Below are 12,972 nucleotides of genomic sequence, written 5' to 3'. Positions count from 1 at the left end.
ATAATACTATTATCTCTATTTTACTAATGAGGAAACTGAGGCACAAAGGGTTAATTAATTAGCCCAAGGTCACACAGTAGTAAGTGGCAGAGCCAGGATCTCAAGTTCAGATTCTGAAGCCAAGCACACATAGTCTGCTTCTTGATTTCATGCGCTTACTACTATACTTCTCTCATTTACTATGTGGCCCAACAGTTTGTATAAGAGCTCAAAAATGGGAAGAACAGTTTGAATGAATGTGAACATTAAAGAAACGTTTCTTTTTTTTTCCTTTCTCTCTTTCTGAAGGAATGGGACTCATTTGGACTTTAAAGAGTAAGCAGGTATGACAATATCTGAAGGGCTTCTAGGAGTCTAACCAAAGGTTTTGTGCTAAGGTGTAAAAGTAAATACTGCTGGAGAGAGAAGACTGACCTGGTAAGAGAGGCTTAGACGTCAGAAAATAAAGTTTGGAATGACTGAGGCAGATAAGAGGGAGACATTTTAGGTTCTTGGGCATGGCTGTAAATACATTTTCATATTTTTCCACTATTGGTACTCAGGTTGGCCTGGGAGAAGAAAAGACTAGAGGCACCGAGACCATCCACGAAACTGCTACAAGCTTCACAGCAGCATAAAGAACAAGGAGATGAGCAGACCCTAAATTGAGGCCATCACATGAAGAGGAGAAGGAAGTGACAGTGAAGAAAGCTTCTCTGAAAGCTCTAATACAACTACTTTCTAAAAAACTAATGTCAAAAATGACATAGTTTTCAGCCCAAAGAACAATAAAAACAGAGGCCCCTTTGACCAAAAAAAAGTTAGAAAGTAAAATAAAACAAAACATTAAAGAGACAAAAATGACAATTTAGATATGAGACGCATTAAGATAGTACAGATATCTTAAACACAGCTGAAAATACTAAAGCAAAATGTTGGTAAATATTGATAGCTGGAGAAACTTTGTGCCTTGATATCTATGCTAATTTTTTTTAAGTCAAGATAATAATTTGCCAAGATTCAAGGCCAGACAGAAGTCACCCAGTGAGTTCCAGTTCCATGATTCTGTAATTGTTAACTTCAAAAAATAAGAGACCAAAATTTAAGAGTGTTAAGTATTTAAGAAACTTGCTAAGTTAGGTTATCAATCTATTTAATTACACTGTTCTTGAAGTTTAGCATTACTCCTATTATTTCCACAATACCTAACGATTAGTGAATGTGTTTAATGGAAGAATACTTTACCCTCTGCTGTCAATAACATTAAGTCATTTCTCCTGGGAGAAATCTACTCGACCTTGTTCTACCTAAACAAGTAAACATATAAATATATGTTTGCAAGCAAAAACAAACAAAAATCGCATGTCTAGCTCTCCCTTTGGATGTTGTTTAACTGGTTAAATTAAGTACTAAAAAAAACCAACTTTTGCACACAAAGACGCTAGGTGTGGCTTCTAAATTCTTAGTCAAGTATGAGTCTCATCTTCCTATGTTTCTCTTCTGTTAAATAATACAAAATACAAGTTCTATACCCCTAACTAAAAAATGCCCAAGTTTTAACTTATCTGATTATATTATTCTACAAATATTTAACTTGAGAGCCAAGTTACTCTAATGTGGTCAAAAGTTATCGTTTTCTGAAATTAGTGAGACCTCTAGTGGTAACTATAAAGTGGCTGACGTATTCTCTATTTTTTAAAATTTTTCAATTCTCTCCATTATTTCTTAGTCATGTAAAATAGCTAAAGCTCAAGAACTTTCTCACTACACAAATGTGCTTAATGAGCTGAAAACAATGAAACAAAAATTTCAACTTAAAAGTGAGTTACTTAACAGAGAAAAGCTTTATTTTTGATTGGGGGTAGAAAAACATTCGACCAAACATCTCAGTTCTGAGTGACTTCAATGTGGCCCCTATACAATGCCTTAACACAGTATCTTACACACAAATCTTTTATTTCAAGGTTGCATAAAAGAGAAAAAAATTTGATGCTAATGACAACATTCTTTTAAATGGACAGATATGTGATAAAATTAATGGTAAAACTATTATGGTAGGTAATAATTATAAAATTCTTTACGTGTTCCTACATGTTTGAAAATCTTCCTGCTAAAATTCTGGGGGAGGGAGGAAGTACTTATTTTAAAAAGCCAATAAGCATGAGGACGGTTCTTTACAAAATTCTGAGCAAAACTTTTCTTGGCAAGGTTAGATACCCTAAAATAAACAGTATTATCTTAAATTATATAAATTACTCTACAAAAGACAACACGGGGCTGCGCATTTTTTTCCTACAGTTAGAAAATATATGCATATCTATTTCATTAGCATATAGTCATGCTTCATATTAAAGTTTACCTTTTTTACTCGACATGAATTAAACTAAATTACAAGCAAAAGCTTAACTATTTCAGTATCAAGAACTGCATTATCAATAAACATTCTCATTCAAACTTAATTAAGAGATTTCTTTCTCTGAAATTAATGTGAGCAACCCTTAACTTATAAACAGATGAAAAATAAATGTAAATCAATCACAGCAGGGCAACCTTCGCCAGTATGAATCCGGGAGATATTCTGAGTCCCTTCTGAAGGCCTCAAGATTGGCTTTCCTGTTTTCCTTTCCAGGTCTATCAAGTGTTTCTCCACTCTGGGTTTTAAATATAATCAGACAGTTTGCCCTAATTTTCTTATCCCTGAAGCAAGCTCACAACTCTTAAGATTTTTTATCAATTTTTACTGCTTACACCAATAAAAAAGGAAAAGATTTCCTTCTTTCCTTCTTATTTTTTTACACACAACTTAAGGACAGATAAAGATCATAGAAGTGATAATAACCAACTCTCAGAGGTTTGCAGAGAATTAAAGTAAAATCCCTCTCGACTGCCTAGGAAAACTGAGACAAGGATATTTTATTGGAGGAGCAGTGTCTTGGGACTCTGGAGGAAGGAAAAGAATTTGGGGAGGAAAGCAGGGAGACAAAACTGAAGATTTTATCTTTAAAACTGGAGCAGATGTCTTGGAGGGTATAGAGGTAGCTCTAAGAGTGTGCATTCCTCACCTCCCTCTCCTTTCTCCTTGTCACCAACCTATTCGATTCTATTTGCCACTTTGCAGTCCCACTAGGATAAATCTCACCTCAGATCAACCTAAGCAGGGTAAAAAGAGTACACACTGGTTATTAGGTTATTAGCAACAGAGATGAGGTAGCTAACATTAATTGGTGGCAGCATAGAGAGAAGCCACTAGGTACAAAAACTGCGATAGAGAGCACATCGCACATACACTGGAGACTGTTTATAACTGCCTGAACTATGTCCCAAATTATGCTAATTGCCTCACCATATAAGCACAGACACCATAAAATTTCAAGCAGAAATATGATTTTAAAATATATCAGGAGCTTATTATTTCTTTTAACCAACTCTTAAGAATCATCTAATATTATATTAGCACTCATATCAAGTTTTTGCTGGCTGGTAGGACTTGAATTTAAAAATCTAGCAAATATTCTTTTTCTAACTTCACATATTTTATATACAAAATTTTGTTGGCTTAGAGTTTTTTACTAAAAATCATATCACTGTTTACTCAATAATCTAAAGCTATTGTGAAGTATATTCCAGGGTAAACACACGTAAGAGTACTTGCCGATTCTCCCTCACAAAACTTAATCTGAAATAAAGCCACAAAAAATTTCATAACAGATCGGCAAAGAGACAGCAAATGTGGGAACCAAATGTCTGCTTTGGAGTCTGAGACATAGGAGCAACTACGATCAAATGTGGCAGAGATTTCTTTCCTACACTCTGGAAATTTCAAGCAGGCTGAATGACTTCTCTTCTTTCCAAGGAATCCTAACTGCATGGGTAAAATCTCCTATAAAATGTTAGAAAAAAAAGTGCTTAAAAAATAATCTCAGACCTTTCCTAGAAACCTAGTAGTATACACACCTTCAACACACATTACGCACTTCTGCATATACACACCTGCACACACACATCTCACACAAATATATGGCGGGGTGGATCAAGGGAAAAGGCTAAGGCTAAAAATGCACAAAATTCTTTTAAAAACGTGATGCCAAAAGGTTCTGAACCAAAGCATTCATGAAACAACACTGAGTTTATTTCTCAATAGAAAATCCCTAAGTCAGACAATTCTGAAAATGCTATCCAAAAAGTTTACACACAACGCAGAAGATTTAAAGTTAATTTACTTACGGAAAAAATCCTTTTTCACCAAGTTTTTTGCACAGAGTACTGTAAAGGAAACAAAATATAAAATGGTAAGACTGGATTGCCAAAAACACTAGTAAATAATAAAAAAAAACCACTACCTATAGCAAGGTATGAAATATGATCACAAACTTTCATTAAAGACTAGCAAAAGACAGCTGAATCAGTGTTTGCAAGTTTAGCAATGATAATCATTAACAGCTGAGGGCAAAAAAGTTTATAAATCTCATATTCTAATAAGAACCCAATTCCTATCTTCCATCAAGATTTATTCTCAGAATAGCCTGACAGCAAGGGGAAAACAGTTCTGAGGAGGAAATATGCACATTTGGATTGATATATTTCTTTTAGGCATAAAATAATTATTTTATCCCTAATATAATTATTTTATACTGAAGAGGATCATAAATAAGATAAAGCTTTCTTGATATAGATGAATTAGGCTTTCTAAAATTGCATTGTTTCTCTGCATCTAAACCACACAGCAATAAATTAGCTTCTAAATCATCAACTCAACAGCAAGATAGATCTACTATATTTTCCAAAAATTAAAAGTTAATATATTGAGCTAGATATTCCAAATCCACATTCCCTGGATTATCTTGCATTAAATTATTAGTTATATCATGATGGATGCACAACCTTATGAATTTATTAAAACCATGAGACTGCACACTTGCAAAGGGGTGAATTTTATAGCATGTGAATTATATTTCAATTAAAAAACTTCTGTATATACAGTCATAAACTTAATTCAGACTAGATACAAGTGAAAGGAAAACATCAATTTCCATATATCCATAGTTTAATTTATAAAATACCCATGAAAGTAATGTTTGGTTCTACCCACGTCTACTCAGTTTAAATGGTTTGTTTAATTAGTTATAATTATTGGAAGTTTAGTGTGTAAAAAGTCATTCAACATTATAAATCTTGGGAATAAGTCTAAATATAAGTAATCACTTTTAAAGTTAAAATAAAAACCATTTTGAAGACAGATGCCATGAGTAAATGAATAAAATAATTAAGTAAGCACAAAATACTTATTTAGCAGAGTCTCGTAGGCCCTGTCTTAGAAACAGTTTTGTTTTTAAAATCATAAAAACTCAATCATGAAAGCCAAGGCCATAACTGAGAGTACCAAATCACAAACTTGATTTAGAAGAACTCTTCCCTAGACTTTTATTATCATCATATAAACTGAATAGAATATTCAGGATCGATACATACACAATACATATATAAATACAAATTACAGTCCAGGATTGATGAGGTTATCATGATTTAACCACCATCCTATAATTCAAGCAGTGAAATGAATTCACATCTGACTTCAGAGAAACAGAAATTATATGTAAATTCCTCTAACTTCTGTCACTAAACCTACAAACTTTTGATACTTGTCCTTTTTTCCTTCCATACACTTACAGCATCCACTCTCCTGTCAAACACTGTCCTGACATGTGTGCTCTGGTTCTCATACCAACCCACCACTTTCTCAGGACCTTTGCCTCTCCTCTCCTCTAGTGATCAGCCTCATCAGCATTTAAATATACTCAAGTCGCGCCCATGCCTCCTACCTCCAGCTACCACCCTACCTCTTCTCCTTCATAACAAAACTACTTTAAAGAACTGTCTACACTTTGTGACTCCACTTCTTTACCTCCCACTGTAATATGGCTTCTCCTCTCACTACTGCCCCAACCCCTATCACGACTGCCCCTACCCTGCTTCTCCAAAGCCCTGGCTACCTAATTACTTAATCCACCCAATGGACACTTTTCATCCTTTAGCATACTCAACCCCTGAGGAGCATTTGCCTCTACCGACTACTCGCTCTTCTGGAATGCATCTCTTCTTTTGGTTTCTGTTTAACTCTACATTCACCTGGTTTTACACCAGGTACAAAACTCATTCTAAGTCCTCCCCTCCAGATCTTTTCTCCTATGCTCCATCCAGGAAAGTTGAGGTTTTTCAGGGTTTTGCCCTAGGTCCTCTTCTTTTACTCTGTAACTTGAAGAGCACAGATGCCCATCTTTGTAAATCTTGGAATTATTTGTAAACTGTTAGATGCATGAGTATTTTTCTAGGAAAAGAACTCACACTTTTTTCTGGGAGAAAGTTCGTAGTTCAACAGATTGACAAAGCTCTTCCCTCTCAAAAATAAATCTGAAGAGCCACTTTTCCATACATTCTCCCTGGACTGCACCATTTGATGACACCTAAATCTATAAACCCAACCCTTCGCTCTCTCCTGAACTCCAGGCCCACTCAGTCTGCAAACTAAATATGCCCCCAAAATAAAATCCCCATCTCTCCTCCCCGCAAAACTGTTCCTCCAGTTCACTTTCTTTCAATAAATAGCCTTGCTTTCCACTCCACTGCCCCAATCAGAAACCTCCACAGCAACCTTCATGCTCTTCCTCCTCCCTACCTCCTGGCAATTAAAATTCTAAAAAATTCTGCCTCTGAAATATCCTACATCTGTCCACTTCTATTATCAGTGCCACATCCTAGTCCAGGCCACCATCAATTACTGTCTAGGTCACTACAACCACCTCCCAATAATCCAAAACATTCCTCAAAACTATCCTTCCACCTGTCCTCCGTATTTCATACTCAACCTACCACTTTCTCAGGGACCTTATTTCTCATCTCTATTACTGATCTCCATTCTTAAAAAGGTCTTTGGGCCCACACTTTATATTAGTTTACAATGCACTTCAGGCCCTGGCTCCTGCTTACTGCTGTGACCTCATCTTTCATCACCACCCTTCCCTTCTCCTCCAAGCCCCCAAGGCCAAGAACCAGCCACATTAAACTTTCATTTTCTCAAATGTACACCATCTTTCACCCACAGCCCTCACGTGTCATTCCCTCTGCCTGAAACATTTTTCTCAGGCTTCACTTTCTCATCTTTTAGGTCTCAAAAGAGAAGGAAGCCTTTTAGAACATGTTTCTCTCAATCTTCCGCCCACCTGTACTTTCACAGAGGCATCACAGCCACTCATCGCACTTGACTATAATTGTTTAGGTTTAGAATGATACTTATAACTATGGAGGTGGTAAAAGCCATACAGCATAAATCATGCCTGTCTCATTCTTTTTTGTATCTCCAGCATCAAGCACACACTACGCCAGCCATTTGATGGGCATTCAATATTTGTTGAATGAATGAAAAAGACTCCAAAATAATCTGAAATAATTTCATTGCAAGGGGGACTTTTTATACTATATGACAGATAAATTACCAATCCTCAAGGAATCATGATTTTGACTTAACAATGAAATCTTATTTTTATCATTTCCCTTTATTTAAAACAGAGGTCCCCAACCTTTCTGGCACCAGGGACCAGTACTCCTGTAAGAATCTAATGCCCGACGATATGATGGGAGTTGAAGGCAGTGATGCTAGCGCTGGGGAGCAGCTGCAAATACAGATGAAGCTTCTTCGCTTGCTCCCTGCGGCTCACCTCCTGCTGTGCGGCCCTGTTCCAAACAGGCCATGGACCAGTACTAGTCTATGGCCTGGGGATTGGGGATCTCTAATTTAAAATATATTCATCAGGTCATGTTTGAAAATTTTTCTTTTAAAAATTGCAAATAAGATGTTGCTAATATATAAGTGAGTTTCAAAGGGCAATTAAAAAAAAAAAAAGAACTTTAAAATCGGGTTCAACGTTTATGAAAAAAACTGAATTTTAGTAACCCAGAGACTAGGGGAGAAAATATCAGGGTTCTAGAAGAAACAAGGTTAACTTAAAAAAATGAAGAAATATCAGAATTGGTCAGACTACTAACCTTAACACTATATCAAGGACTCCGGCCAGTTTTTGTTTAAATTATTTTATACCCTAGAAGAAAAAACTCTCTTTTGTAAATTTTAAAAGGAAGATTCTCAAACATGATTTGAGATTTGGTAATTTATTTGCATAAATAATTTTCATGCCTTGGAGACTTTACTGCATTGCTCTGTTTCTTAGGAATGTATTCTGGGTACTAGAACAATTGCTCTTTCCATCCTCAGTACCAATTGTAAGAGCTCAGGAAATGCTCAATGAGTTAATGAATTTCAAAAAGGCAAACTCCTATTTGTCGACATAACAAATTCTTGACCAAGGAGGCATATATCAGAATCTCTTGGGGAATATATGTATCATATTATAATATAATTTTGTGTTTGTAATATAATTTTATATTTATATTTGTATAAATTTATATTTGTAAACCTATAACTTTTTGTAATAAAAACTATAGGAAGTTGAGCCAAGACTGGAAACAGTGAAGCTAGGGACGGGTAGCAGTGTGGAGGAACTTTCATTTTTGTTTTCTAAATGATTACAGGAGAGAGGTCAAAATAATTTTGAGAAATGCCAGACTAAGTTACTGGAAGGGACCAGAAAGAAAGAAAACTTGTAAGGTAGGTGGGGCCAGGACAAAGGCTATGGAGTACAGACTTCATCCTAGACAGCCATCAATATTTCAGTAACTTTGTTTAGTAAACTTTCTACTGAAGTAACATATACAGAAAGGTGCAGAAATTTTAAGTATATAATTCAATAAATATTCACTCATTTTTGTACTAAAACAAAACATTAAACTGGACCGTAGATATTTAGCAGCGACGTGTCCATTTTGATTAACGCTAACTACAAATGTGGCATCCTACCAGCACAGCGCCATTACTCCCGAATCCATTAAGGACGTCTCACACGGCCTGCAGATCTGCACTAGATTAATCTTACTACAGACTACTTTGATTATGTTACTACCCTTCTCAAATTCCTTCAAAGCATTTCTCATTCTTAAGTCTATACTCCCAAAGCCTAGCCTGTTCTAGCTATTCTATTTACCCCTTCTGCAGACAGAAGGTTTCAAACAAGTAGAAGGGATGATCAAGATAAGCTCAAGAACTCTATTTCACACTGATGCAGATACAACCATCTTGAGATGCTTAATGAGAAGGGAGCACTTCCTACATCATTCACTCTTTCATTCAACATTTCCTGAGCAGCCACTTTGTGTCAAGTGCTATGATAGATTCTGTGATACAAAGATAAATAAGACATAGTCCTCTGCCCTCAGAGCTTGCAGATCAGGTATAATTCAAATATCATGCCACAAATGCCTTTTTTGTTGTTGTTTTCAAGAAATATTTTTAAATTTCGCAAAAATCTCCTTTAGTATATTTTATTTGAGGCAGTGACTGGAGGAAACCATTCGAAGAAGTGCAGATGTAATAAATATTACCATTTAAGTCAATAATTTCTTTTTCTGGATGGAAAGAAGTTATCTATATGCAACAGACCATGTAATAATATCATAGTATAAATCCCAGCTGTAGAAATAGAATGCTATTGCTGTTCTGAGTTGTACTCATAATGAATGGCTGTCTGTGCTTAATCTGAATAAAACTCCCAACTGCTCAGTATTTTCTTGCCAAATATTCCCCTTCCTCCTCCAGATTGGAGTTGCATTCCAATTACACTGCTGATTGGAACGAGACTGCTTGAGAAAAGAGAAGAAAAAAACATTCAGACATCCCGTCTTCCTTTGCCCCACAAAAACAGATTTTATAATACTGCTCCTGCAGCTCAAAGGTTACATAGACTATTTCTGAACAGCGTAGATTTCTCTGGATTTTCTTTGAACTTTTATTATCATTGTAAAATAAAACTGAAGTTTAGGATAACATTCCTTTACAAATTCCAACAAGATGGCCTAGTACTTTAAAAATGTCTACTAATATGCACCGTTCCTGATCACTGGCACATGACAGCAATTTAGATCTTTCTCCTCAAGAAATGACCCCAACCTCAACTCTTAAATGTAAAATGAAAATGACATTTAAGTTCTATAGAAACCTTGTACACATAATTTTTATATGTATGTGTTTTAGTTATTGTTTCTTGAAACAGGAGCGCTACACAAAGATTCACACTCAAGAGTGTTATTACAAAACGTTGCAATGAGCAAAAATATCAGATACAACCCTATGTGCACGACAATAATGAAATGGTTAAGGATGACAAATAGCATGCTGAACTATTACACAGTCATTAAAAATCATGTAACTGTACTGACAAGAAAATATTTTCTTAATATGCTATTGTGAGCAAAAGTACATTTACAAACAGTACAGTTAATAAAATGTAATTTCAGTAAGAAATATAAAAAAATTGGATAACATTTACCAAATATTTACTATGTGCAAGTGTCCACCAATCACTCTGTGAAGTAAGTAGTGGTATTACCTACATTTTATATATGAAGAAACTGAGGTTTAGGCATTAAATACTTGCCAAAGATAACGCTGTAAGTTCTAGAGTTGAGATTCTAAGTCAAATAATCTAATTACAGAACCCAAATTCTTACCTATCACATATAGAATGAAACATAATCTCTCAGGTCAACTCTTCCTTTTCAAAGGAACTTAAATGCTGGTTAAAAAAATTATTGGTTCACAAAATGGTTAATAGAAACCTAGGTTGCAGAAGGATCTCTCCAAAAGATAAGCAATTTTCCTCTTCAAGAAATATAACAGTTTACCTCTACAATCATTAGACCTGCTTTTAACTAAGTATCTTGCTACAGTGCCATTTAATCAAGGAATTTTAGGCAACTCATTTCATGCATGTTGCAAAACAAACTGGGCCTCTAAGTTTAACCTAATGTATTTACTGCCTGGCAGGTAGCTAATTTAATTAGTGTATTAGGTGATGTACTGAAAGATACAGGTTCTGCCACAATTAGGTAAATATTCTTACTAAAAAATAAACAATACCAGCATTTAAATATTTCACTACAGGCAAACTGATTCTAAAGTTAAGCAATTAAAAATGACCTTTTCTAGCTCACTCCTACCAAACAACTTTTAAGTAACTACTTTTTTTTAACTTTCAAACGAAGATTTTGGTCAAAAAAATTTCCCAAAGTGTAGTTTTTAACTGAATAAAACTGAAACTAGGTTAGGGTATACGTATAAGCTTTTTAAAAGTTAATGCGAGTTTATTAACTTTTTCAATACAAAAGCAACGATCTACTTTGACATAATAAATGCAGCTATCACTTGTTCTAGCCACAACAGTAAATTTTGCCTTACAGTGATCAGACAGACATAACTTTAAAATAAAGCTCCTACAAGCATATTAATCAAGTTCTGGTGTAAATTCACATGTTAACAAACAAATAAGGTTTGCCTAAAGCCAAGCCTGAAATAAAGGTACAGCATGTGGTCCAGGTACTTGGCACACAGCAGGCATACTGTAGAAGCCATTATTGTAAGAAACTAGCTGAAAGCATTTCGGCTATATATCTTAAATCAATATTTCCATTAATTCATTTCTCCAATTTGAGGATGAAAACACATAAAAGTCCCTTCCCCGTTCATAAAGGCAGTATATTCACCATAACTTAAGGACCTCCTATGCTGTTTGCAGACTGAACGCTGTCTTGGCTGGTGCTAATGGATACTCAAACACTACCTCCTCTCTATCCAACACCTTCATTCAAACAGAGCCTCTTCATAACTAACTGATGGCTACTCAAGAGGTTGATATACTGTATCTAAATTTAGCCACACGGTAGTTTACTTTCTTCATCAGAACACCAGGAGAAAGAAACCTTATTATAAAATTCAAAAACAGACTTGCAGTGAAGCCAGAACATTGCATGTAAGGGGAAAGCGCATCACTTTCTGGCCACTCCTAAGTTTCTCTCCTTTACCTTTTTTTCTAAAGACACTCACAGGAGACAGCACAGTATAACGTCGGGCTATAAGCACTAAATAAAGTTAAACACTTGGAATGCCTGAGCTTGAACCTGGTGCTGTCACTTATTGTGACTCTGAATAACTACTTAATATCTCTTTACCTCAGATATCTCATTTGTAAAAATAAGGATACTGAGAGGCACCTCATAGTGTTGTTTTAAAGATTAAACAAATTGAAATACATAAAACACTTGGAATAGTACCTAATATACAGCAAGTGCTCAATAAATATTATTTTTTCTACTCTTTTTATATCTAATAAAATTAATCCACCAGGTTATAAGCATCTTAAAGAACAAGAGGTCTTCTCACAACCTGATGAGAAGCTTGTTTTAGTTCGGGCTGCTATAACAAATACTGCAGACTGGGTAGCTTAAACAACCTTCATTTCCCACAGTTCTGGAACTGAGAAGTCCAAGATCAAGGTGCCAGCAGAGTCAATACCTGATGAGGGCCCCCCCTTCCTGGTTTCACACTGCCAACTTCTTGCTGTATCCTCACAGTGCTGAGAAAGAGGTATCATCTCTCGAGTCTCTTCGTATAAGGACACTAATGCCAATCATAAGGTCTCCATCCTCATGACCTAATTACCTCCCGGAGGCCCCACCTTCAAATACCATCACTTTAGGGATTGGGGATTCAACACAAGAAATTTGGGGGGACACAAACGTTCAGCCAATAACAAAGTTTATGAATCGAGTAAGCTTTCAGTAAATATCGGGGAGTCTCAATCTGTGCGTCTAGCTTCACTCCTCTCCCAAGCTCCAAGCCCATATTTCAACTGACTATCACACATACCCACCTGGGAACCTGACCAGCACTTCGAGTTATAGTTATTCAAAGTATGAATTAATCAGCTTCCCTAATGTACCAGCTCTTCTTCCTTCTGACCTCCCTAGTTCTGTGAATTGCACCAAATGCTTCCAATCTTCCAGAAAGCAAACATCTTTCTTACCTCTCCCCGTCCCTGACCACCCTGCATA

General features: G+C 35.7%; 1 protein-coding gene across 1 annotated transcript in view; it reads right to left on the bottom strand.

Moving 5' to 3' along the window:
• The window catches only part of SMURF2 (SMAD specific E3 ubiquitin protein ligase 2), a 93,705-nt gene that overhangs the window by 41,092 nt on the left and 39,641 nt on the right, over nt 1-12,972 (bottom strand). The window contains exon 2 of the mRNA XM_039859882.1: nt 4,204-4,242. Coding sequence (XP_039715816.1) covers nt 4,204-4,242 — 39 coding nt within the window. The remainder of the gene's footprint in view (nt 1-4,203; nt 4,243-12,972) is intronic.

The sequence above is a fragment of the Pteropus medius genome, unplaced genomic scaffold (assembly GCF_902729225.1).
Source record: "Pteropus medius unplaced genomic scaffold, Ma_sr-lr_union100, whole genome shotgun sequence".
Classification (NCBI taxonomy): Eukaryota; Metazoa; Chordata; class Mammalia; order Chiroptera; family Pteropodidae; genus Pteropus; species Pteropus medius.
Note: the sequence above shows the minus strand (reverse complement) of the source record. Positions and strands in the feature narration are given on the sequence as shown.